Consider the following 23,814-nt stretch of genomic DNA (forward strand, 5'->3'; position numbering starts at 1 on the left):
AAATATGTTCTGATTTTTGCCTATTATTATAAACTTATAAATTAAAACAACAGATGGAAAAACAAGCAGGAAGAGGTCTGTAGTATTTGAAATGTAGTGCTATGTGTTATTTGTAAAATATCCAGGAATATTTTTAGCAAGTGACCAATGGATTGTACCCTATTTTTACTATTACATAGTAGCAAACTGGGGGGTAGGGTGTGTCAGTGTTAGCCTGATCTAATCTTTTCTGGTAGAAAGTGTTGGATTAATAGTCATCTGTTACTTCTCCCCCCCCCCATTAAGTTTATTGGTACATTTTAGGTGTAAAATACATTTACATACATCATTGGGATCTGGTACCATTGCATGAGTATCTTGGTTCTTTTTTTTTTTTCCCTTCCCCTGCCCTCCCTTCAACCCCCTCCACCCTTCCCTATTTGCAAAGAGCTTGTTTCCATTTTTTTCCTTTTCTCATGTTTTTCTTTTCCCTTCTTTCCTTTCCCCTACCCCTCCCACTTCCCCTGCTCATTTAGACCTTTACTTCCTATTACACAATATCAATTATACATTTTAAAACTTAAAATATCAAGACCTAGGAGACATTACCACAGATTTTACAGAATGTAAAAGGATATAGAAAGCATATTTCAAAAATCTGTTTTGAAATAAATTTGACGACTTCTGAGAAGTACCTTGGAAGACAAATTAATGAAGCTAACTCTGGAGGAAATATAAAATTTGAATAGCACCTATTAAAGAAAGTATATTCCTACCTTGAAAACCTACCTATATGACAACAACAGGCTCGTATACATTTTAACTGATAAATTATATCAAACATTTAAAGCAAAAAAAGGAAGGAACACTTCTCCCCTCATTTTAGGAAATCAGCATTGTGCTAATCCTAAAACTGGATAAAGATAACAGAAGAAAAAAGTATGAACATAGATAGAAATTTGTTTAACAAAACAAACTATTAGAAGTCAGATCTGGCAGTATGTAGAAAGTGGTTTTATTGTAGGGATGGCAGTGTTGGTTCAGCATTGGAAGATCCATCCCCAAAAGTCATCATTTTAACAGAGGAAAGGGAAAAACCATATGATCCTGTCACTAGTTAGAGAAAAAATATTGGACTAAATTCCACAGCTGTTCATGGTAAAAGCTATCAGGAGACTAGAAGTAGAACAGAACCTTCTCAACAGATTAAAAGACATGTACTCCATACTTCCATCGAGAACGCCTTATATGAATGGAGAAGATACAGTGCTTTCTCCTTAAGGTGGGGAACAAGGGCAGATATGCTTACTCTTCATCTGTCCATTAAACTTTGAAACCTAGGCCCAAAACAAAATAGTCTGGCAATAAAATGACACAATTAGGATAGGATTGGCAAGGTAGAAGCAAAATATGTGTAGATGAAATGATCATCTACAGAGAAAATACTAAGGTATCTCTAGGAGCCCCTAGAACTTGTATTTGAATTTAACAGGATTAGAAAACAAGGTATATATAAAAATTCAGGTTTATGTATACTTGCTATAAATGAATTGGATATTGAAATTTTAAAGTTATGTAGGAGTACAAAGGACCTAGAAAAGTTAAAAAAGAAATACAAAACAGTGTTGGAAGACATTTAGTACCTAATTTTAAGACTTCTTCTAAAGCTACAGTAATCAAGGTAGCATTGGTGTAAGGAAAGACATATAGATCATTGGAATAAAACAGAGAATCTAGAAATAAAACCACACATATATGGCCCACTGAGTTTTGAAAGATTATTTAACATTAACATTTTATAGAATATAAACTCAATTCAAGAGCTGAGGAAAAGATAGTGTTTTCAGCAAATGGCACTACAACACCTGGTATCCATATATAAAATATTAACCTCAACCCTTTATTTCTATACATAAAAATAACTTGAAGGGCTCTATGAACCTAAATAAGAAAGCCTAAAAGTATAAAACTTCAAGAAGAAATTATAAGGGAAAATGTTTATGAATTTAGAGTAGGCAAGAACTACCTAGGATACAAAAAACATGATGTATAGAAGAAAAAAATTGATAAATGAGATTCCATCAATATTTAGAACTTTAAATGACATCATTAAAATAAAAAGTAGTCCTTAAACAGACCATATTTCCAATGCATATAACCTATGACCAGAATATATAAAGAACTCTTACAGCTCATTAATAGACAACCCAATTAAAAAGTAGACATAAGAAGAGGATAAATAGCCAGTACAGCACAAGGAAAGGTGTGCAACTCTAGAATCAGAAATTGAGAATGCATCTTTCGAAAAGTGTCAGAGTCTACAGTACATTTTAGGGCCGGAGATTTAGCTCAGTGTTTCCGCGGCCTGCCTAGCAAGCACAAGGACCCAAGTTCGATCCCTAGTATCAAAAAAAAAAAAAAAAAAAAAAATAGAATCAGAAAATCAGAAAAATACTAATCAGTACAATAACAAGACTGAATTATACACTCATTAGGGAGATGAAGTTAAAAGTTTTAAAAGCCTTGTCATGACTTTTTCTTTTTGTTGAATTCTCCCCCTTTGCGTTTAATTTGTCACACCCAATGGATTCATTCTGCTGGGCTTCCTGGGGTTGTGATCCTTATTGTCTTTTCCTAGGATGTTGTCTAAAATTTTTTGGAGTGCTGGTTTGGTATTCATGAAGTTCCTCTGGTGCTCTTTATCATGAAAGTATCTTATTTCTCCATCAATTTTGAAAGATTGTTTTGCAGGGTACATCAATCTGGGTTGGAGGCTGTTTTCCTTTAGGGCTTGCAATACATCACTCCAAGCTCTTCTTGCCTTGAGGGTTTGCATTGAGAAGTCTGCTGTGATTCTGATGGGCTTTCCTTTGTATGTGATTTGTTTCTTTTCTCTCACTGCTTGTAGAATTTTGTTCTTCTGTTGGATTTCTGGAATCCTAACTATTATATGCTATGTGTAGATTTTTTTTTAATCCAGGCTAGCTCGAGTCCTATATGCCTCAATTATCTGTATGTCAGCTTCTTCTCCCCTGCTTGGGAAGTTTTCTGCCATCACTTCTGTGAACAGTTTTTTTTTTATGTCATCTGCACTCTCTCCTGTTTCTTCATTGACTCCAATCAGTCTTATGTTATTCTTCCTTGCATCGTCTAGCAGCTGATGGACTGATTTCTCATGGTCCTTTACAATTTTAAAGAAATTTTTCTTTTCTGGGTTACTAATTGCAATCTTATCTTCTATATCTGAAATTCTGTGAAATCTCACATTGGCTCATTCTGCTGCGTAAACTTCCTGTGGAGTTTTTAGTGTATGTGCTGCCGAAGTGAGCACACTTCCTGTGGAGTTTTTAATCTCCTGGAAATCTGTTTGCATCTGTTTTATGGATTCCAGTTATTTCCTATGTTGGGATTCCATCATGTTCCTCAGCTCCTCTGTTTTTTTATCTGTGTCCTCTCTAGATTTATTAATCATGTCTTGCACTATGGCCACAATCTCTGCTGTTATCTGAGAAATTATTTCTGATTTCATTTTTCCCAGATCCTCTTTTGTTGCCAGTTCAGAGAGTCCAGGTGGTTGAGTATCAGATTGTTCCATCTCATTTCCCTTTGGAGTTGCTGTAGGTGATCTGGAAGTCTGTTTTTGAGGCTTGTTTCCGTGTCTTCTCATTTCCCTGGGGGTGGGGGGGTGTGCTTCTGGCGCCCGCGCAGCTCACCTTCTCTGCCCTAGGAGTGTGGAATGTTGGCGGGGGAGCCTCCTTCTGGGTGCTGGGACTGGCTCACCTTATCTGCCCTAGGAATGTGGAATCCATCTGTTATTTCTTTTGGCAAACACAATTTGAAAATTTTCAGTTGACATTGATTATAAATTACAAATTTAATCTGTTTTACTATCTTATTTATAAGAACTCAGCTGCTTATGTGTAATTGATTGACTTCATAAAATAATTAGGTGAGGACATGTTAAATTAGAAGTTACTGAGAGTGTTAACTTTGAAGAAAGTTGTTATTGTAAGAACACTGTAGGTTTTGTTCATTTCACTATTTTGTTTGCAGCTTTGTAAAATCCAAGCATTTCTGCTGAGGGGACCTTTCCATCTTTGCTTTCTGTAGTTTATATTACAAAGTATAGATTTTTTTTTTATTTTCTAATTTTGTGTTTTTATTATAGTGGATGGTGCTTTCCAGACCCGACTTTCCTCGTTGCAGATGCTGGTGTGAGCCCCAGGGGGCGCTCTCTAACCTCACTGCTGAGGACAGATTTGAAAAGCATCGCACCAGTATTGATGTGGGGACACAGACTGGAAAAGTCTTGCTGTTTTACTTTGTGAATCTGCTTAGTGGCAAAACTGTTGTATTCTTAATGCTTTGCTAAAATGGACTTCTTTATGCAACATTGGAAAATTGATACTTTGGTGCTTTAATAATTCAAAAGTTTCACTTCTGGGCCTTATTTGGTATCTGGGATGTACTTCAGGATGATTTTTAGCAATTTTGCTTGTGTTAAGGAAGCTGTTTTAATATTTCTGATATACTGAAGTGTGTAGATTGTTTAGAATTTGAGTCACTGCTTACTTCCTAAAGTTAGACTTTATTAGCCTGAGATTTATGGAATGACCTTCAAACTTCAGTTTTGATAATCCAGGTTACCTTGTTCCTTCTTTCCTGACCCTGAGATTATCGTATTCTGTCCTTGGGTTTCTGTTTCGGCAGGATGTTGGGAAGCCTGGCATCAATAATTCCCGAGAGGAAAAACGCTCATCACAGCATTCGCCAGAGTCTGGACTCGCATGATAACGTGGAAGTTGAAGCTGCTGTCTTCGCTGCTGCAAACTTCTCTGCACAGTCAAAGTGAGCTCGGCCTCCTGTAGCTGGGCTTCCCAAGAAGAGCTTTTAAGGCATCACTGATTAGTATCTCAACACTGAAGGTTCCAGGGGAAAAATGGCCAGGTGTATTTTCCAGGAGGGTTTACAGCATGCTGGGGAAAGAAGGCTGAAATGCATAAAATAGAAACCTTAAGTACAAATGTAGTTTCCAGAAAGACTAGGTCAGCATGGGATAGTCCAGGAAGGCTTTGGTGGTAGTGGAAGCGCTGTCCACTGAGGAGCTTCTCGCACACTCATCATAGCGCCGAAGTACCGCTTTCTCCTGTCCCTGCGTGTGCAGCTGTTGGGCATCTAGGCCATAGGTAGTTTGGCAAAGACAGTAATTTGAGTTAAAACCAACTTTAAACTATTCAGAGTGTTATATTGTACCCTGTTATCTTACAGAACAGACTTTTTCTTTTTTTTTTTTGGATGAAATGTTGACTGTGATTTTATTACCATGTTTGACTTTTTACCCTCTGTGAAAGGTACAGTACTATCCCCTGACTCACGGGTGTCTAAGAGTGTGGCCCTGGTAATATGTGGGGAAAGCTTTAACTTTGACCCAGAAAACCGCCTTGTAGAACTTAGCCCAAGGAATCAGCTTAAGGTGTAGCTACCGATATTCACTTGCAAGCACTGGGTGTAATGTAACTTTACAACAAATGTGTGTATTTATGGAATAGGAAAAAGACTGGCAGGATATATATGAAAAATGTTGCCTCTAGGTGGTAAGTTTATACATAATTATTTTCTTGTTATAGATCTCTCTACTTCCTACCATGAACTCATTTTAGGTTTTTTTTGTTGTTTTTGTTGTTGTTGGTTTTTTGGTACCGGGGATTGAACTTGGGACCTTGAGATTGCAAGGCAGGCGGCGGAACCACTGAGCTAAATCCCCGGCTCAAACTAGTTTTAGTTTTATAATCAGGTAAATAATAAATAACAATTCCATTAAGATTCTCAGCTATAGTTGATAAAACTTGAAATAGTCATCACCTGTCTTTGATTTTAATTATACACATATTCTTCTCATCAGATCCTTTCTCAAACCTTCCGAATTCCTAGGATTACTCATTGGAAAAGAATAGTAAAAAGTATCATAAAGTTCTTATTTTTGTTCCTCAAAGCTAAGAATTTTAGTAATTGAGAAATATCTGAGTAAATACAATCCCCATTTATGCTTTTGAAAATAGGCATACTTTTTCCTTATTAAAAGCCATTGGTATTGAGAGAATTTTTCCAAACTACTTCCATTGATGAACTATCCCTGAGAAGAGTCACCATCTCATGGGCACTGCTGAGGTGTCAGTGCTTTAGGGTCTCTCAGAGTAAATGATCAAGCATGTCCATCCAGTGATTCCAAAGGTACTTTTCTAAATTGAACTCACTGTTTGGTTGGTTTTTGTTTTTGTTTTTGTTTGTTTGTTTGCTTGTTTTGCGATAGGGTCTTGGTTGGCCTTGAACTCACTGTGTGGCCCAGGCTGGCCTTGAACTCATAGCGATCCTCCTGCCTCAGCCTCCCAAGTGCTGGGATTACAGGCATGGACCACCATTCCCAGCCAAATTTACTTTATTCTAAATTTATACTTTAATGTTTAAATTTTATATAAGAAAATTCTTTATAGTCCGGTTTTTTTCATGTTATCAGAAGCTATTTTTATTTTTCTTTCAGGTTTTTATTTTTTATTTTAATACATGTTTGCATTACATAATGATTACTTTCATCTTGGCAGAGCTAATTTTATTTCCATTATGAGATTTCTGGTCTATCTTGGAAAATGAGACTAACATAGAAATAACATTGTTCGCTTATGGAATTGATAACCCAGTAAACACATAAATAAATTAATAGTTTATGTAAATCCAGTCTTACTTGGATTTAAGATATGAAAAATAAAAAGTAGTCTACTAGGAAAGCAAGCCCAAAGTACTTAGCTAAACACACCAATGCATAAAATTAATTAAACATTTATTTTTGAGATCAGCGTTTACCCCTTCCTCTAGAAATAATGACCTGGCTTGAGAGCACATGTCTCAGCCAACACAATTTTTTGTCTTGGCATTTCTGTCAGTTTTGAATATTAAACAGATCAGAGTAGCTGGCCAAATAAAACCTTAAGAATCTGTTTAGTCCCATTCTTCCTGTCCGTCCTACCAGAACTGCATCTGACTTGTTATTTTAAGGTTAGATTTCTTACTTTAGTGAGCAAGTCCCTGTGTCACAGAGCAGGAGCTGGGGGCTCAGATGCCTCAGGGACCAGGAGAGCATTGGCAGTGAGAGGGTGACCTTGAGTGGCAGCTGTGGTCAGCTGAAGGGCACTGGCTCCCTGTCAGAGGGACACTGGTCCCCTGGCACCAGCTATTTTTTAAGAGAGCAGGACCATCTGCTGCTGTGGTCAGGCCTGACGGGAGGGTGCAGTTTGTGACAGGAATGAGAGCAGATGATTTTGTTCAGTCTCAGCATGTTTACATGTTGGCATTAAGAATTTTAAAATTATTATTAGATTTTAAAACTTACAGGCTTCTTGTTTGCTGTTATTGACCCTAAAGCCTTGTAACAGGTTTTTAAATTTTGAGTTGGTATAAAAAGTTTTTATGCAATTAGTGGAGAAATATTTATTGAGTAGCCAACATGTCTACTTATTATTCTAAGCACCAGGAAGACAGGTGAAGATGATTAGGTCCTGTTATTATGTAGACACAAAATAATTTCAGATTTAGGCCTGAGTGAGCTGTGTTAGCTCGGGTTGTCTCTGAGGAAGCGACAGTGAGCTGGAGTGAAGAGAAGGCGCCTCTGAGAAACTCAGGGTTCACCCAGAGTGAGGAGCAGGAGCAGGAGCTCTCTGAGCTGGGACCTTGTCGTCTACATGAACTAGCAGTGGTGGCGAACCTATGGCACATGTGCTGCCACAGGCTGGCTGTTTATATCGTTGAAAACTCTGAAAGTTTCGCCATCACTGGTAGTCAGTGTGGACTGCTCCCCTTACACCTCAAAAATACTTCATACCTTTTATATGTGTCTGTGAGACTGATCTCTTAGAAAAGTGGTTTTCAAACTTACCAGAGTTCCTTTACACTCTTAAAATATTACTGAGGTTCTCAAAGAGCTTTTATTCATGTGGACTATGTCTATGGACATTTACTATAAGAAATTTAATGTTAAAAACATTTATTCATTTTAAAAATAACATACCCATAATATTTTAACATAAAAATCTATGAAAATAATTATTTTCCAAAAGAAAAATCAATTTTGTGAGAAGAGTGGTGTTGAATATTTTTACAAATCTCTAATGTCTGGCCTGATCTCACATCTACACCTGCATTCAGCAAAGCTGCTATAATATGTTGTTTTGATTAAAGTATGGGAAGAAAATCTCATCTAACACAGATACATAGTTAGATAGGGAGGAGTACGGTGTTTTTAAAGCCTTTATGCGTAAATGTGTGATTTAGTAACTTATGCTTTGATCTTTGGGAAAATACTGGTTCTCTGTGTGATGCAGGTCTGCCAGATGTTCACTCATTTTATTGTGTCATACCAGAGAACCACACTTGTTACTGTTACCACCATTTTTATCAGGAAAGGCTTTTAAATATTGTTTTCAAGCTCGTGGTGGCAAATAGAAGTTTTGTGAAATTCCATAATTTTTCAAAAATTAAGCTCAATTATAATTGACAACAAATTCAATTATTTGCCTTCAAGTGCCAAGCTCGCTCTTTTCACCCCTCCAGAGCGTGTCTACCAGATAGGCAACTGCGCAGCTACGATGTTGCATGCAGGATTACTGGTTCATGCCGTCATCCTGTGAAGTGTGCCACTGCATGCTTTACGAGTTCATTCCAGTTCGTCCGAGAATAGGAAAGACACATGTACCCAAGAGTTGAGACTTAATAAAATTAGTAATTTTCACTGCATTATTAAGAACAGGAAGTACAACTGCCTCTTTTTAAATGTGAGTCTAGAGTACTGAATAATATAAATACCCCACTCCCTTGATTCTTGCCAAGTTGCAGATTTTTAATCATCATTATTTTTTCACAAAGTTGAAATTATCAATAATTATTCCAGGATAAAGTGTGAGACTTTAAAAAAAATTATTCACTATGAAAATTTCAATGCAAATAGTGTTTGCTTTCAAGAATTCATATAAAAGAAGATATTCTGTGGTTAGGTGTTGCTGATACTGAACAATTATGAGCAAAACAAAACATGTAGCCGTATGTGCAGATTTGTCCATTTGTAAGGCAGAAATGAAATTCTGCAGATGGGCTGCTGATCGTCCTTCATATGTGCAGCCAAACTCGGACAGGTGCTGCATTGCTGATCAGTGCTTTTCACTGACTTTCACGGCAAGTCAGCATGGTCACGTGTTGTGTCTCCCAGCCAGCATGTGCTTCTCCAGCCAGTGTGCTAGAATTACTCATCTGTGGTCATTTCTAGTTTGAAAAGCCGTAGTCAGTAATTTTTGCTTTTGAAGACCACATCATAGCTGAGTTAAGTAGCATACACCTGTAATCCAGTTATGCACATCGCAGCAAGATGGCAAGTTCAAGGCCAGTTTGGGCAACTCTGCAAGACCCTGCCTCAGAACAAAAAAGGAGCAAGGCGAGTACTGATTGGTAGAGCACCCCGGGTTCAATTCCTGCTGCCACCAGAGTAAGGGTGCATCACATCCAGAGTTAGAATCCTTAGTCCTGTTTAATTCTACATTAAGTCTTAAGATGAAGCCCCAGCTTAATTGGTGCCATACTATATTTGAAAATATTGTGTTGTATAAAGCACAGTAGGTTACGTTATTGGTATCTATAAAGCCAAGGAACAGCTTTGGTCATATTTTTGGTTTTCTTCTTTATAGTTTTGCAATTTTATTTAGAATAGATTCATCCCTTTTCTGAGTTAGAGAAGTCTCTGATATGTCAGTTTCATCTCTTTTGGTATCTCTAGATTTAGGTAATATAGCTTTGGGCTGAAAAAACAAGTCTTCTGATCACTCAAACCAAAATTCACCTTAAGTATAAGAAAAAGACTGCAGATATACTTTATTTGGCTTTAAAATGAAATGCTGCTAAATTCTGAAGCAAAATTATGTAATTGTGGAAATTTTTCAAATTTCAATTGCAAAGCAAGGCAGAGCGTACTTGATATGTTTCCTAGTGAATAGGAGAAAAACTTCAGGATTTCAAAATAATGATGTATTGGTTGATAATGAGGCTACAGATGTTATAATAGATAAAATCTAAGGCAATAAAGCACAGCAGAGGAATTGAAAGGAAAGTGAATTAATTTCAGAGAATGCTATACCCTAAATCCACTACCTTAGAATTTTCTAAGAACTGGGGATGTAGCTGAGGGGCAGAGTACCTATCTAGCATGCACAAAGCCCTAGGGTTCTAGCCCCGGAGCTGCAAAGAATGAAATAAGAAAACAAAGCATGCATTGCCTTAGTTGTTGAGAAAAGTGAATACATTATGTAGCCTATAGAAAACCCCACTGTTCACTTGTTTGTTTGTTCTGTTTTTTTGGTACCGGGGATGGAACTCAGGACCTTGTGCTCGTGAGGCAGGCGCTGGAGCCACTGAGCTAAATCCCCGGCCCCCCACTGTTCACTTGTGAGACAAACAAATTGAAATAGCAGATGATATCTTAATGGTAGAAAATATATTTAGACTTCCATTGAGCTACAAAAGGGAACTATTTCATGTCTTATATATCACTTATGGCTAAATAAGCCATTTTATCATATTATCTCTATCATTCCTTCCACAGTATATAATATTTTATCTCAAGTATTTATGTCATTAACCTTTTCAAATCAGGTGATATTTCTATACTATGATAAAATCAAAAGTACCTTGGAAAATACAAGTATCTCATATTTAAAACATGGCTAACTTTAGTTTGGCTTTTCATAAGATTCTGTCCATATTTCCTACTGCACTTTTGCTACTTCATACCTACTCTTTTTCTAAAATTCATAATGTTAGAATTGATTTTATTGCTTATGTAATCATAGCTTACATGTTAAAAACTTTTCTTAAAGTATATCTTAAAACATATTTGGTAATGGTGACCTTGATTCTTTCAGACGATGTCACTGAGTGATAACTCCAAAGCATTCTCAAATCAGGGCTCCTAAGCACCTGACCTTTGGAATATTAGTTATAATCTGGGGTATTGCATTTCTCCTATGCCAGTTGTGTTCTGTGTTCTGTGTCAGCTCCTTAGAAAACTTAAGCAAATTTAATTTTTTTGGTTTTTAAAGTTTTTACTGTTCTCTCTTTCCATAGGGATTTTGCTGTAGGAATCTGTAACAAAATCAGTGAAATGATTCAAGGTATGTATGGTTTGTTTGGTAATATGAACTGACTAAGATTAATATTAATAATCATTGCTAACATTTATTAAGTACTTGTGCTAGTCGCTGTGCTATCACTGTGCTAGTCATTGTTCATTTGAGTAATATTTATTAAACATCTCCCATCTGCCAGGATAAAGCTCTTGCTTTCACATAGTCGGGGTGGAGTACACAGATACGATATGACACTTCAGGTGCTATGGAGAAAATGTGAGATAAAAAGGAGAGAAAATCCCAGGAATAGAGGGCAGGTGGGAGGTGCACTTGTCTGTCTTACATGTGTCACTTCCTTCTGATGAAAAGAGACAAGAAGGAGAGGAGTGGGCCATGCCAGACTGGAGGAACACTGTGACTGGGGAGGTTGGTGTCATTAGGAGCTCGGGACTTTCTGCTGTTGTCCCTCCAGTGCCTTCCATTGTTTCTAGAATCAAATCCAAATTCCTTCCATAGTCTACAAAGCCCTGCTTTCCCAATTCTACCTACTAAGCAATGCTTTATGTGTATTAATCCTGTTTATCTTTATAACATTTGTTAAAGGCAACTCTGGGGCTACAGCATTGCACACTTCTAGAGAACACCACTTTCTTTGTGTTGTTATAAATGGCATTCCTGTGAATTGTGCAGCTTGGCATCCCTGGTAGGAAATGCTGTTAGATCCATTTTACCACAGAGGAAGTAGAGCCACAGTGAAGCTCAGCCATTAGTCCCATCACCCAGCTAATCAGTAGCAGTTTGGCTTTGAAGCCCACATGTTTAATCACTGTGTTATCGTCCTTTTCTAAGACATGAATTTTTTTTTTTTGGTACTGGCGATCGAGCTCTGGACCTTGCACTTTCGAGGCAGGTGGCAGAACCACTGAGCTAAATCCCTAGCCCTAAGACATGAATTTCTGTAGAGTAGTTATATTCTGCATGCATTTAAATTCTTTCAACCTAGAAGTAAAGACAATTTGCTCGCTTTGCATAAATTTAAAAAATCACTTAAAGATTCACATAATATGATTGAGCTTTATCTTGTTCTCCCTTATTCATTTGTCATTTTTTTCTTCTACTGCAAGAAGGCATTCCTGCAGATTGTCTTGATTATAGGAAAAAGCATCACTCATTCATTGAGCAGGCTTTTATGAAATACCTACTGTATTAGACAAGACCACATCAGGAGGCAGGTGACATACTTGAATTAGGATAAGTCCGGGAGATGTTAAGAAAGGAACCATTTATGAAGGTGTGGGCAGGTTAATGTGGGGGCTAGAGTGCTTGGTGTATCTGAGTGGTGATTATATGGGCTTACACAGATGTAGAAATTCATTAATCTGTACTTAAACTCATTGCTTTATTATTATTTGAGTTTTATTTTAAAATAAGTAGGCCTGAGATGTTATTTAGTGATAGTGTCTGCCTGGCATGCATGAGGTCCCGGGTTCAGTCTACAGCATTGGAACAACAACAACAAAAACATTTATGTTCAAAATAAATACATAAAAGAACAAGAAATAGGAAGTGAGAGCAGGAAGAAAATGCAGGATGTGGGTGGGGTGAAGGAAGATGGAAACCTAAGATATGGAAATATAAGAGCAGTTTTTGGAAGAGTGTATCTGATGTTTAATTTTAAACTACTTTTCTGAATCACTGTAAAGCTTTATTAAGATGTCTGAAAACAGTGACAAAGAATCCCTCTGCTGGATTGACAGTGGACTTATGGAGAAAAGAGGGATATGAGACAGAAGGCTGCCATAGAAAAGGGCCTAAGTAGGGAGAATACGTGGGGACTGAATAATTCAGTCAAGAGATGGTGAGGATGGATCAATATGATGACAAGTGGGAAGACAGATTTGCAATGTATTTTAGAACCAACAAAATTTACTTATAATTTTGGAACTTGGATGTGGAAGAAGGAGGGAGGAAATGAAAAAAGACTCCAAAGTTGGAGGGCTGTGCTCATGGAGTTCTCATTTACTGAGGTCGGGTCATTTTTGGAGGAGCAGTTTGGGGGTAAAGATCAGAAGTTCCCTTTCGACTCTGTTAGGTATAAAGCGCTTCTGGTACATCCTGCTGGAGGTGTGCAGCAGGCCGTGGAATGTGTGCATCTGAAGTTCGGGGTGTGGAGGAGGTGGGCAGCAGTCCATAGCACTTAGTTGATCACCGAGAAAGTAAAAAGAGTGAGATGGAGAATTTATTACCAATTCAAAGGAACACCAGAAATTAAACTATAGACAGGAGAGGAGATCCTGAAGGAGATTAAGAAGGAATGGCTAGAGGGAGAGAGCAGAAACCAGGAAAAGAGTGCAAAAGCAGAAGCCACTGGGAGTTTCAAGGACCTAATAGTCATCAGTGTCAAATGCATTCAGCACCCTACGAATCAAAATAGTAACAACATGACCATCGTGTGACCCCGCAGAGAAGACACCAGACGGTAAAACTGGCCTCAGTCTTCTTCCCTCCTCTTGCTGAGGTTCTCTGCTTTGGCCAAACCCAAAGAGAGGCCAAATAGCAAGGTAGCTTGTGGATAGGAGTCTGCATTGCACATTGAAATGCTGTCTTCCATTCATACCAGCAGCCACACTACGAATTCAGTGATCTGCAGAGTATAAATTGGCTTTTGGCATGTTTATAGTATGTTACGATTGAGAAATTTTTGTTCTCTATTACCACAAAGTCATGCCATAAAAGAAAAAGATTTTTTTTTTTTTTAACTCCAGTGTTGACAAGAAAAGATGCGTTAGGGTTAATCCTCATGGAGTTCCAGCTGTAAAGGGAGATAAAGCTCAGAGAGCATCAGTGCCATTCTAGACAGTCTGTTTCTACCTTGATCTTGATTAAGCTATTGAAGAAAATAATTGTTCGTATAATCAGACTGTACCCATTGAGTGTGTGTGTGTGTGTGTGTGTGTGTGTGTACAGAGTCTGCCAAAAAAATGTATCCACGCTTCAGCGGTTTGCCATACTAAGGAATGTCTGGAAGCTAATGGCCACCACTTTGAACACCTCTTGTAGAGGCCAAAGGTAACTTGTTTTAATCTCATGATGTCTCAGTAAATTTAGTATTAAAATATTTATACACGCTTTCTTTTCCTGATGTATACGTTTTTGGCGGACTTTGTATATATATTGCACATGCATACTTCCGTGTGATTTTTTTAAATATAAGAAGAAATAGGAAGCAAATGTAACTGCTTTCCACTGTGTCATTCTATGGGATTTTCTGCCAACAACATGTAGTTTTATACTAATGTAAATACTTTGGAAAGCTCGGTTGAACTTACTGATTAGTTCTAGTATAATCGTTAATGTTATGAACATGAGAACGTGTTAGTATACGACTTGTTTTTAAGGGGATGTTTGCTGATTGAATCAGATCCTTTAATCTGAACTGTAACTGAGAATGATGACCAGAAACCTCTGAGAAGTCTTCCTGTGCTTAGGCTTAGCTACCCCAGTGGACTTGAAGCTGAAGCTGATCCCCATCCTGCAGCACATGCACCATGACGCCATCCTGGCTTCCAGTGCACGTCAGCTCCTGCAGCAGCTCGTCACCTCCTACCCTTCCACCAAGATGGTGATCGTTTCTTTGCACACTTTCACTCTGCTCGCAGCCTCATCTTTGGTTGATACACCCAAGCAGGTAACTTGAGTTTTCTTCGGTGACTTTGAGTATTAACTATATGATAAAAAATAAGAAATTAATCCATACATTTTGGTAACATTAAGATCCTTTTCTCCAGTAAAGACCAATCACTTGAATTTCCTTTTCCTTCTTTATTTTCTTGGGAGCCCTGAAGGAATCTGTAGGAGGATGTGAAGCTTTCAGTAAAGAAGCGATTGAGATTCTGCTAAGGGCAGTTAAGTGGTATTTTACACACAGGGAGAAAGAGGTTCAAACATGGACACATAGCTAATAAGTGACAGGGCTCTGATTTGAAGGGATCCTATCACAAATCTGAAAGTTTACTGACAGCACTGCATCCTTAATGATAATTTCAGTGAGTATTGTTTATGGAGTAACCTAAATGCTTTGTAGATTCAGCTGCTGTTACAGTATTTGAAGGATGATCCCAGGAAAGCAGTGAAGAGACTTGCTATTCAAGATCTGAAATTACTTGCCAGTAAAACACCGCACACTTGGAGTAGGGAGAATATTCAGGTATGTGGGACTTTGACCATTAATATTTTATATAGAAAAATAATATAACATGAATAATAAATCATAGTAAGTTGTTTGGCATCACATTTTCATCTGTCATCTTCTAAATGGTCGAATATGAAATATGTCTAAGAGCATTATTAATGTTGCACCAGAAGTCATTTTATCAGTGGCAAAATAGATAAACTTGTCTTTCAATGTTTGTTTGTTTTAGTGAATGGGCTTGCTTCTCAATTTCTTGTTAATTTTCCTGTAGCTGCACTGAAGCTAATTCAAAGCTCCAGTAAGTTATTTTATTCATCTCCTTTAGTCCATTTAGGGAGAACAACTTAGGTGCCAACTATGATTTTGTATAGAGGAGAGGCTGGGGGAGTAACATGGCAAAGTGTATTTCTCCTTTTCATGGATTGAGATGGGATCTTACTCTGTACCCCAGGTTGGCCTTCCACTCAAAAGTCCTGCCTCAGCCTCCTGAGTGCTGGGGTCACAGACGTTAAAAGACATTCTTGAGTTTTCTTTCATAAACACAAGAGCAGATCTCACTCCAGGCTATTGAGGGGACATCTTTTACAGCTTAAATTCCTGTTTTTAATTTTCTCAAAATATAACCCTATTTGTTTACGCATTACTGGTAACAAACAGATGAACACTATTTTTTACACTTGATCTTCGCCACAAGGCCGAGAAGTGATTGAACATTATTTTCTAAATAATGCTATTTAAAGTGAAAGATTGTTAGAAGTTGACCTTTATTTTCATGGATTTAATTTTTGTCTCTTGGCAGCATTGAGGCTGTAATATATTAAAATCATTGTGTTGGTTCATGCCAATAATACTACCACTTGAGAAACTGAGGCAGGAGGATCACTTGCAGTTTGAGGCCAGGCTGAACTAAATAGCAAGACCCGATCTCAAAAAAAAAAAAACAACAAAGAAAAAAACAGGAAAAGAAACGAAAGACAGACTTTGAATTTCATGTTATGAAAATTAAGCAGCGATGTCTCATTATTTTTGTTTGACATATTCTAAATGTGTTTTACTATATTACAATTTGATAGTAACAAATATCACAAGAGATAAGGGCAGTTAATATTTACATTTAATTGATAAGTAAGCAGTTAGGGTTCAGAGAGATTTAATATGTTTAAGAGAGCTTCTTAAGAAAACTTGATAGCGCTCTTGTTACCTTTATGCCTTGTGTGTGCCATGTTGTTTCTGCTCTGCCATGCCTATTTGTCATCCCTGCCTTGGAGTTGGCTGATTATGGGCTGAAACCTCTCCAAACTGGTAGCACTGCTCCCAGTGCAGAGAAGGTGAGCTGCGCAGGTGCTAGCAGCACCACCTTCCACCCCCCCACCCCCCACTCCTGGTCAAAATGAGAAGACATGTAAACAAGCCTCAAAACCAGACTTCCAGATCACCTACAGCAACCCCAAAGGGAAAGGAGATAGAACACTCTGATACTCAACCACCTGGACTCCTTGAACTGACAACAAAAGAGGATCTGGAAAAAATGAAATCAGAAATAATTTCTCAGATAACAACAGAGATTGTGCCCATAGTGCAAGACATGATTAATAAATCTAGAGAGGACACAGATAAAAAAATAGAGGAGCTGAGGAACATGATGGAATCCCAACATAGGAAATAACTGGAATCCATAAAACAGATGCAAACGGATTTCCAGGAGATTAAAAACTCCATTGAAAGTCTACGCAGCACAATGAGCCAGTGTGAGATTTCACAGAATTTCAGATAGAGAAGATAAGGTTGCAATTAGTAACCAGGAAAAGAAAAATTTCTTTAAAATTGTAAAGGACCACGAAAAATCAATCCAGCAGCTGCTAGACGATGCAAAGAAGAATAACATAAGACTGATTGGAGTCAATGAAGAAACAGGAGAGCGTGCAGACAACATAAAAAATCTGTTCACAGAAGTGATGGCAGAAAACTTCCCAAGCAGGGGAAAAGAACTTGACATACAGATAAGTGAGGCATATAGGACTTCAAGTAGCCTGGATCAAAAAAAAAAAAGGACACAGAGGCATATAATTGTTAAGATTCCAGAAACCCAACAGAAGAACAAAATTCTACAGTTAGAGAAAAGAAACAAATCACATACAAAGGAAAGCCCATCAGAATCACAGCAGACTTCTCAGTGCAAACCCTCAAGGCAAGAAGAGCATGGAGTGACGTATTCCAAGCCCTAAAAGAAAACAGCCTCCAACCTAGATTGATGTACCCTGCAAAACTATCTTTCAAAATGGATGGAGAAATAAGATACTTTCATGACAAAGAGCACTTTAGGAACTACATGAATACCAAACCAGCACTCCAAAAAATTTTAGACAATATCCTAGGAAAAGACAATGAGTATCACAACCCCAGGAACCCCAGCAGAATGTGTCTGTCAGGCAAAACAAGAAGTTAAAACACCAAGGGGGAGAATCCAACAGAAAGGAAAAGTCATGACAATGATAAGTCAGTCTGTATGAGTTATAACCATCAATGTTAATGGTCTCAATTCACCAATCAAAAGAAATAGACTGGCAGAATTGGTCAAGAAGCAAGATCCAATGATATGCTGCATACAAGAAACACACTTAATTCAAAAAGAAACTCATAGACTGAAAGTTAAAGGGTGGAAAACAATATTCCATGCAACAGGAACCCCCAAAAAAGCAAGAGTAGCTATACTCTTTGCAGATCAAGTAGATTTCAAACCAACACTGATTAAGAGAGACAAAGAAGGACACTACATCCTTGTAAACAGAACAATTCAAAAGGAAGAGATGACAGTCATAAATATTTATGCACCAAACACTAGTGTGCCCAACTATACAAAACAAATACTAATGGACATGAAATACCATATAAGCACTAATACAGTAGTAGTGGGGGACCTCAATACCCCACTATCACAAATAGATCAACTAGACAAAAAATAAGCAAGAAAATACTAGAACTCAATCAAACTCTTGAACAAATGAACTTAACATGTTTATAGGGTGTTCCACCCCTCAAAATAAGAATACACATTTTTTTCAGCTGCACATGCATCATTCTCCAAAACATACCACATACTCACTCATGGAACATGTTTTAAGTAAGTCCAAAGGAATTGAAGTTATCCCCTGTATATTATCAGACCATAGTGCAATGAGATTGGAGATCAATAGCAAAAGAAATCACAAAAATTTCATAAACACATGGAAATTGAACAGCACACTTCTGAATAACCAATGGGTCACAGAGGAAATTAAAGAAGAAATCAGACAGTTCCTACAATTAAGTGACAATGACAGTACAACATATCAGAATCTGTGGGACACAATAAAAGCAGTCTTACGAGGGAAATTCATACCAGTAAATACTCATATTAGGAAAACAGAGTGAGCCCAATTAAACAATCTGATGCTGAACCTCAAGCTTCTAGAAAAGGAAGAGCAGGACAACCCCAAAGCTCATACAAGGGAGGACATTAGAAAGATCAGAGCAGAAATCAATGCAATGGAGATTTAAGAGAACGATACAAAAAAATCAATGAAGCCAAGAGTTGGTTCTTGGAAAGAATCAACAAAATTGATAAACCTTTAGCCAACCTTGTCAGGAAAAGAAAAGAAAAGGCCCAAATCCATGCAATTAGGAATGAAAAGGGTGAAATTACAACAGACCCAGCAGAAATCCAGAGGATCATCAATACCTACTTCCAGAACCTATAGTCCCATAAGATGGAAAACATAGAAGAAATGGGCAGATTCCTAGATACATATGAATTACCAAAGTTGAATGAAAAAGACCTAAAAATTCTAAACAACACAATAGCAATCAGTGAAATTGAAAACGTAACTAAAAACTTACCAACTAAGAAAAGCCCTGGTCCTGATGGCTTCACCACTGAATTCTACAAGACATTTAGAGAGGAACTACTGCCACTACTGTTTAAACTCTTCAGTGAAATTCAAAGCGAAGCATCACTCCCAAATTCATTCCTGAATGCAAGCATCACCTTGATTCCCAAAGCAGAGAAAGACCCAACCAGAAATAGAACTATAGGCCAATCTCACTAATGAACATAGATGCAAAAGTCCTTAATAAGATACTGGCAAATAGAATGCAGAAGGTCATTAAGAAGATCATGCACCCTGACCAAGTGGGATTCATCCCAGGGATGCAGGGATGGTTCAACATATGCAAATCAATCAGTGTAATACACTACATCAGTAGAGCCAAGGACAAAAACCATAAGATCATCTCAGTAGATGCAAAAAAAGCATTTGACAAAATCCAACAGGCATTTATGATAACAACCCTACAAAAAACTGGAATAGACAGTCTCTACCTTAATCTGAAAAAAGCCATCTATGAAAAACCAATGGCTAATTTCGTACTAAATGATCAAAAAGTGAAAAGTTTCACCCTAAAATCAGAAACAAGACAAGGATGTTCACTATCACCACTCCTGTTCAATATAGTTTTGGAAACATTAGCCATGGCAATTAGACAAGAGAAAGAAATAAAAGGAATAAAGATAGGAATTGAAGAAGTCAGGTTGTCATTATTTGTAGATTACATGATACTGTATATAGAAGACCCCAAGAACTGCACCAAAACTCTTCTAGACTTAATAACCAAATTCAGTAAAGTATCTGGATTACAAGGTCAACACATAAAAGTCAGTAGTTTTCCTCTACACAAACAGCAGACTCACTGAGAGAGAAATAGGGCAAGCAATTCCTTTCACAATAGCTTCCAAAAAGCTGAAATACCTAGGAATCAACCTAACTAAAGAAATCAAAGACCTCTTCTCTGAAAACAATTGCACTCTGAAAAGAGAGATTGAGGATGATATCAGAAAATGGACAGACATCCCCTGCTCCTGGGTAGGAAGGATTAATATAGTGAAAATGGCCATACTTCCAAAACTGCTATATAGATTCAATGCCATCCCAGTTGAAATCCCAGCAGCGTACTTCATGGACCTTGAGAAAACAATCCAAAAATTCATTTAGAACAAGAAGAGACCCAGAATAGCAAAAGCAATTCTAGGTAACAGAGACATGGCAGGGGGTATCACAACCCCCAACTTGAAACTATACTACAAAGCTACTATGATAAAAACAGCATGTTACTGGCAAAGAAACAAACCTGAGGACCAGTGGAACAGATTAGAGGATGCAAAAAAACTCCAAACACACTCAGCCACCTCACTTTTGACAAAGGAACCAAACACCCTCAGTGGAGGAAAGATAGCCTCTTTAATAAACGGTGCTGGAAAAATTGGGTTTCAACTTGCCAAAGATTAAAACTAGACCTATATCTCTTATCATGCACTAAGCTAAAATCAAAATGGATTAAAGATCTAAATACTAAAACAGAAACACTAAACCGGCTGGAACAGAGGTTAGGTAGAACTCTTGAAGACATTCATGTAGGAAAAGATTTTATGAACAAAACCTCAGTTGCCCGTGAACTAGCACAAACAATCAACAAGTGAGATTCTTCTTATTAAAAAGCTTCTGCACAACAAGAAACCACCAACAGTGTGAAGAGACAACCCACACTGTGGGATTTTCACCTGCTGTTCCTCAGACAGAGGTCTACTATCTAGAATCTATAAAGAACTTAAAAAACTCAGACCTCCCAAATTTAAAGACTCAATCCAAAAATGGACATCTAAAATGAACAGACATTTCTCAGACAAAGAAGTAGAAATAGGAAATAAACATATCAAAAAAAATGTTCAAACTCACTGGTCATTTGAGAGATGCAAATGAAAACAACGCTGAGATTCCACCTCACCCCAGAAAGAGTGGCTGCTATCAAAAAAAAAAAAAAAAAAAAAAAGAATAGCTGCTGTTAATGAAATCAACCAATAACAAGTGCTGGCGGGACTGTGGGGAAAGAGGAACACTGCTCCACTGCTGGTGGGAGTGTAGACTGGTGCAACCACTATGGAAATCTGTATGGAGATACCTCAAAGAACTAAGACTGGAAGTGCCATTTGACCCAGCTATTCCCCTGCTGGGTATCTTCCCCAAAGAATTAAAAGAATCATACCACAGTGATATATGTGCACCCATGTTCATAGCAGCACAGTTTGTGATAGCTAAAACTTTAAAGCAGCCCGATTGACCATCAACTAGAGACTGGATAAAGAATATGTGTTTTTTTAAATAAAATGGAGTAATACTCAGCCATAAAATATGAGAAATTAAAGATATTTATAGCTAAATGGGTGCACATTGAGGCAATACTCTTAAGTGAAATAAATAGGACATACATGTGTAAATACCAAATAGTTTCTCTAGTGTGAGAATTAAAGTGTGAATACGGACTAAAAGTTATAATAGATAATGTGAAATAGGAAGAAAAGGGGCAAAAGGGAAGGGGAAGTGGGAGGGGTAGGAGAAAGGAAAGAAGGGAATAGAATTAATATGAGAAAATGAAACAGTGGAAGCAAAGTCTTTGTAAATAGGGAGGATCGGAGGGGTTGAAGGGAAGGCAGGGGAAGGGGGAAAAAGTAAGAACCAAGAGAGATTATGTAGAGGTGCAAATTTCCAATGATGAATGTCATTATATTGTATACCTAAAATGTACCAATAAAATTAAATTTTAAAAAAAACTTAAAGCATTAATAAAAGAAATTCTGTCCTCTGTTCCCTTACCTAGTGATTTTTCTGCTTCGGTCTTTCTGAGAGTGTATCAGATTATTTTAGTTATTTAAAGGAATTTGTGTACAAAACCCAACTTAAGTTTTTTATAAAGATCAATGAGGAGTACTGTTACTCCTCATTTTTTTTCTTTTGAGACAGATCGTGTATAAAAAAATACAGAGACTCAGCCATGTAGTTGAATTTTCTTCCCTATGACAGCTTTATCGAATCCCAGTATATGAATATGCTGGTTCATTTGCTCCTGATGGTTATTTCCAACATGGCGCCTTGCCGACAGTGGTGTTGAGGATTCTTTTATTTCTCTCCTGGTGCACGTGTGCAAGAATTTCTTCAGAGTGTAGACTTGGAATGAAATTTCTGACTTCTACAGTGTGTGTATTTCATTTCAGCTTGACCACATAACTGTCAAATTGCTTTCCTTTTTTTCCTTCTTTTTTATTTTTTCTTAAATTCTTTTATTGGTACATTTGAGGTCTATAATATGTTTACATTTATCATTGGGTGCTTGTACCTGTACATGATGTATCTTGGTTCTTATTTTTTCCCCATTACCTGTGTGCCTTTCACCCCTCCACCCTTCCCTATTTACATAGACTTCGTTTCCATTTTTTTTTTCTTTTCTCATACTTTTTCCTTTCCATTCTTTCCTTTCCCTATCTCCTCCCACCACCCCTACCCCTTTGGACCTTTTCCTATTTCAAAGTATCAATTATTAGTTCTTCATCCTTTTAATTCTTATTTACACTCTCAGTTTCTCACACTAGAGAAACTATTTGGTATTTACAGATGTGTGTCCTACTTATTTCACTTAAGAGTATGGCCTCAATATGCATCCATTTAGCTATAAATGACTCTAGTTTCTCGTTCTTTTTTTTTTCCGCCCATTAACTTTATTGGTACATTTTAGGTATAAAATACAGTTACATTCATCATGGGGATCTTGTACCATTACATGAGTCTCTTGGTTCTTATTTTTTTTCCCCTTTCCTTGCCCTCCCTTCACCCCCTCCACCCTTCCCTATTTGCAAAGACCTTGTTTCCATTTTTTTCCTCTTCTCATATTTTTTCCTTTCCCTTTTTTCCCTTCCCCTACCCATCCCAATTATCCTGCTCTTTTAGACCTTTTCTTACTGTTACACAATATTAGTTATACATTTTTTAAATTACAATATTAAGATCTAGGAGACATTACCACAGATTTTACAGAATTTAAAAGGATATAGAAAGCATATTACAAAAATCTTTTTTGAAATAAATTTGACAACTTCTAAGAAGTACCTTGGAAGGCAAATTAATGAAATTAACTCAGGAGGAAATATAAAATTTGAATAGCACCTATTAAAGAAAGTATATTCCTACCTTGAAAACCTACGTATATGACAACAGCAGGCTCATAACCATTTTAACTGATAAATTATATCAAACAATTAAAGCAGAAAAAAGAAGGAACACTTCTCCCCTCAATTTAGGAACTCAACATTGTGCTAATCCTAAAACTGGATAAAGATAACAGAAGAAAAAAGTATGAACATAGATAGAAATTTGTTTAACAAAACAAACTATTAGAAGTTAGATCTGGCAGGATGTAGAAAGTGGTTTTGTTATAGGGATGGCAGTGTTGGTTCAGCATTGGAAGATCCACCCCCAAAAGTCATCGTTTTAACAGAGGAAAGGAAAAAGCCATATGATCCTGTTACTAGTTGGAGAAAAAGGATTGGACTAAATTCCACAGCTGTTCATGGTAAAAGCTATCAGGAGACTAGAAGTAGAACAGAAACTTCTCAACAGATCA

General features: G+C 37.3%; 1 protein-coding gene across 1 annotated transcript in view; it reads left to right on the forward strand.

Annotated features, from left to right (window-relative positions):
- The window catches only part of Ints7 (integrator complex subunit 7), an 85,825-nt gene that overhangs the window by 13,180 nt on the left and 48,831 nt on the right, over positions 1-23,814 (forward strand). The window contains exons 4-7 of the mRNA XM_087194253.1: positions 4,690-4,827; positions 11,137-11,183; positions 14,627-14,826; positions 15,223-15,345. Of these exons, the coding sequence (XP_087050379.1) occupies positions 4,690-4,827; positions 11,137-11,183; positions 14,627-14,826; positions 15,223-15,345 (508 nt within the window). The remainder of the gene's footprint in view (positions 1-4,689; positions 4,828-11,136; positions 11,184-14,626; positions 14,827-15,222; positions 15,346-23,814) is intronic.

Source organism: Heterocephalus glaber, unplaced genomic scaffold (assembly GCF_053883595.1).
Source record: "Heterocephalus glaber isolate CG9 unplaced genomic scaffold, H.glaber_assembly_v1.0 deba00001600, whole genome shotgun sequence".
Lineage (NCBI taxonomy): Eukaryota > Metazoa > Chordata > Mammalia > Rodentia > Bathyergidae > Heterocephalus > Heterocephalus glaber.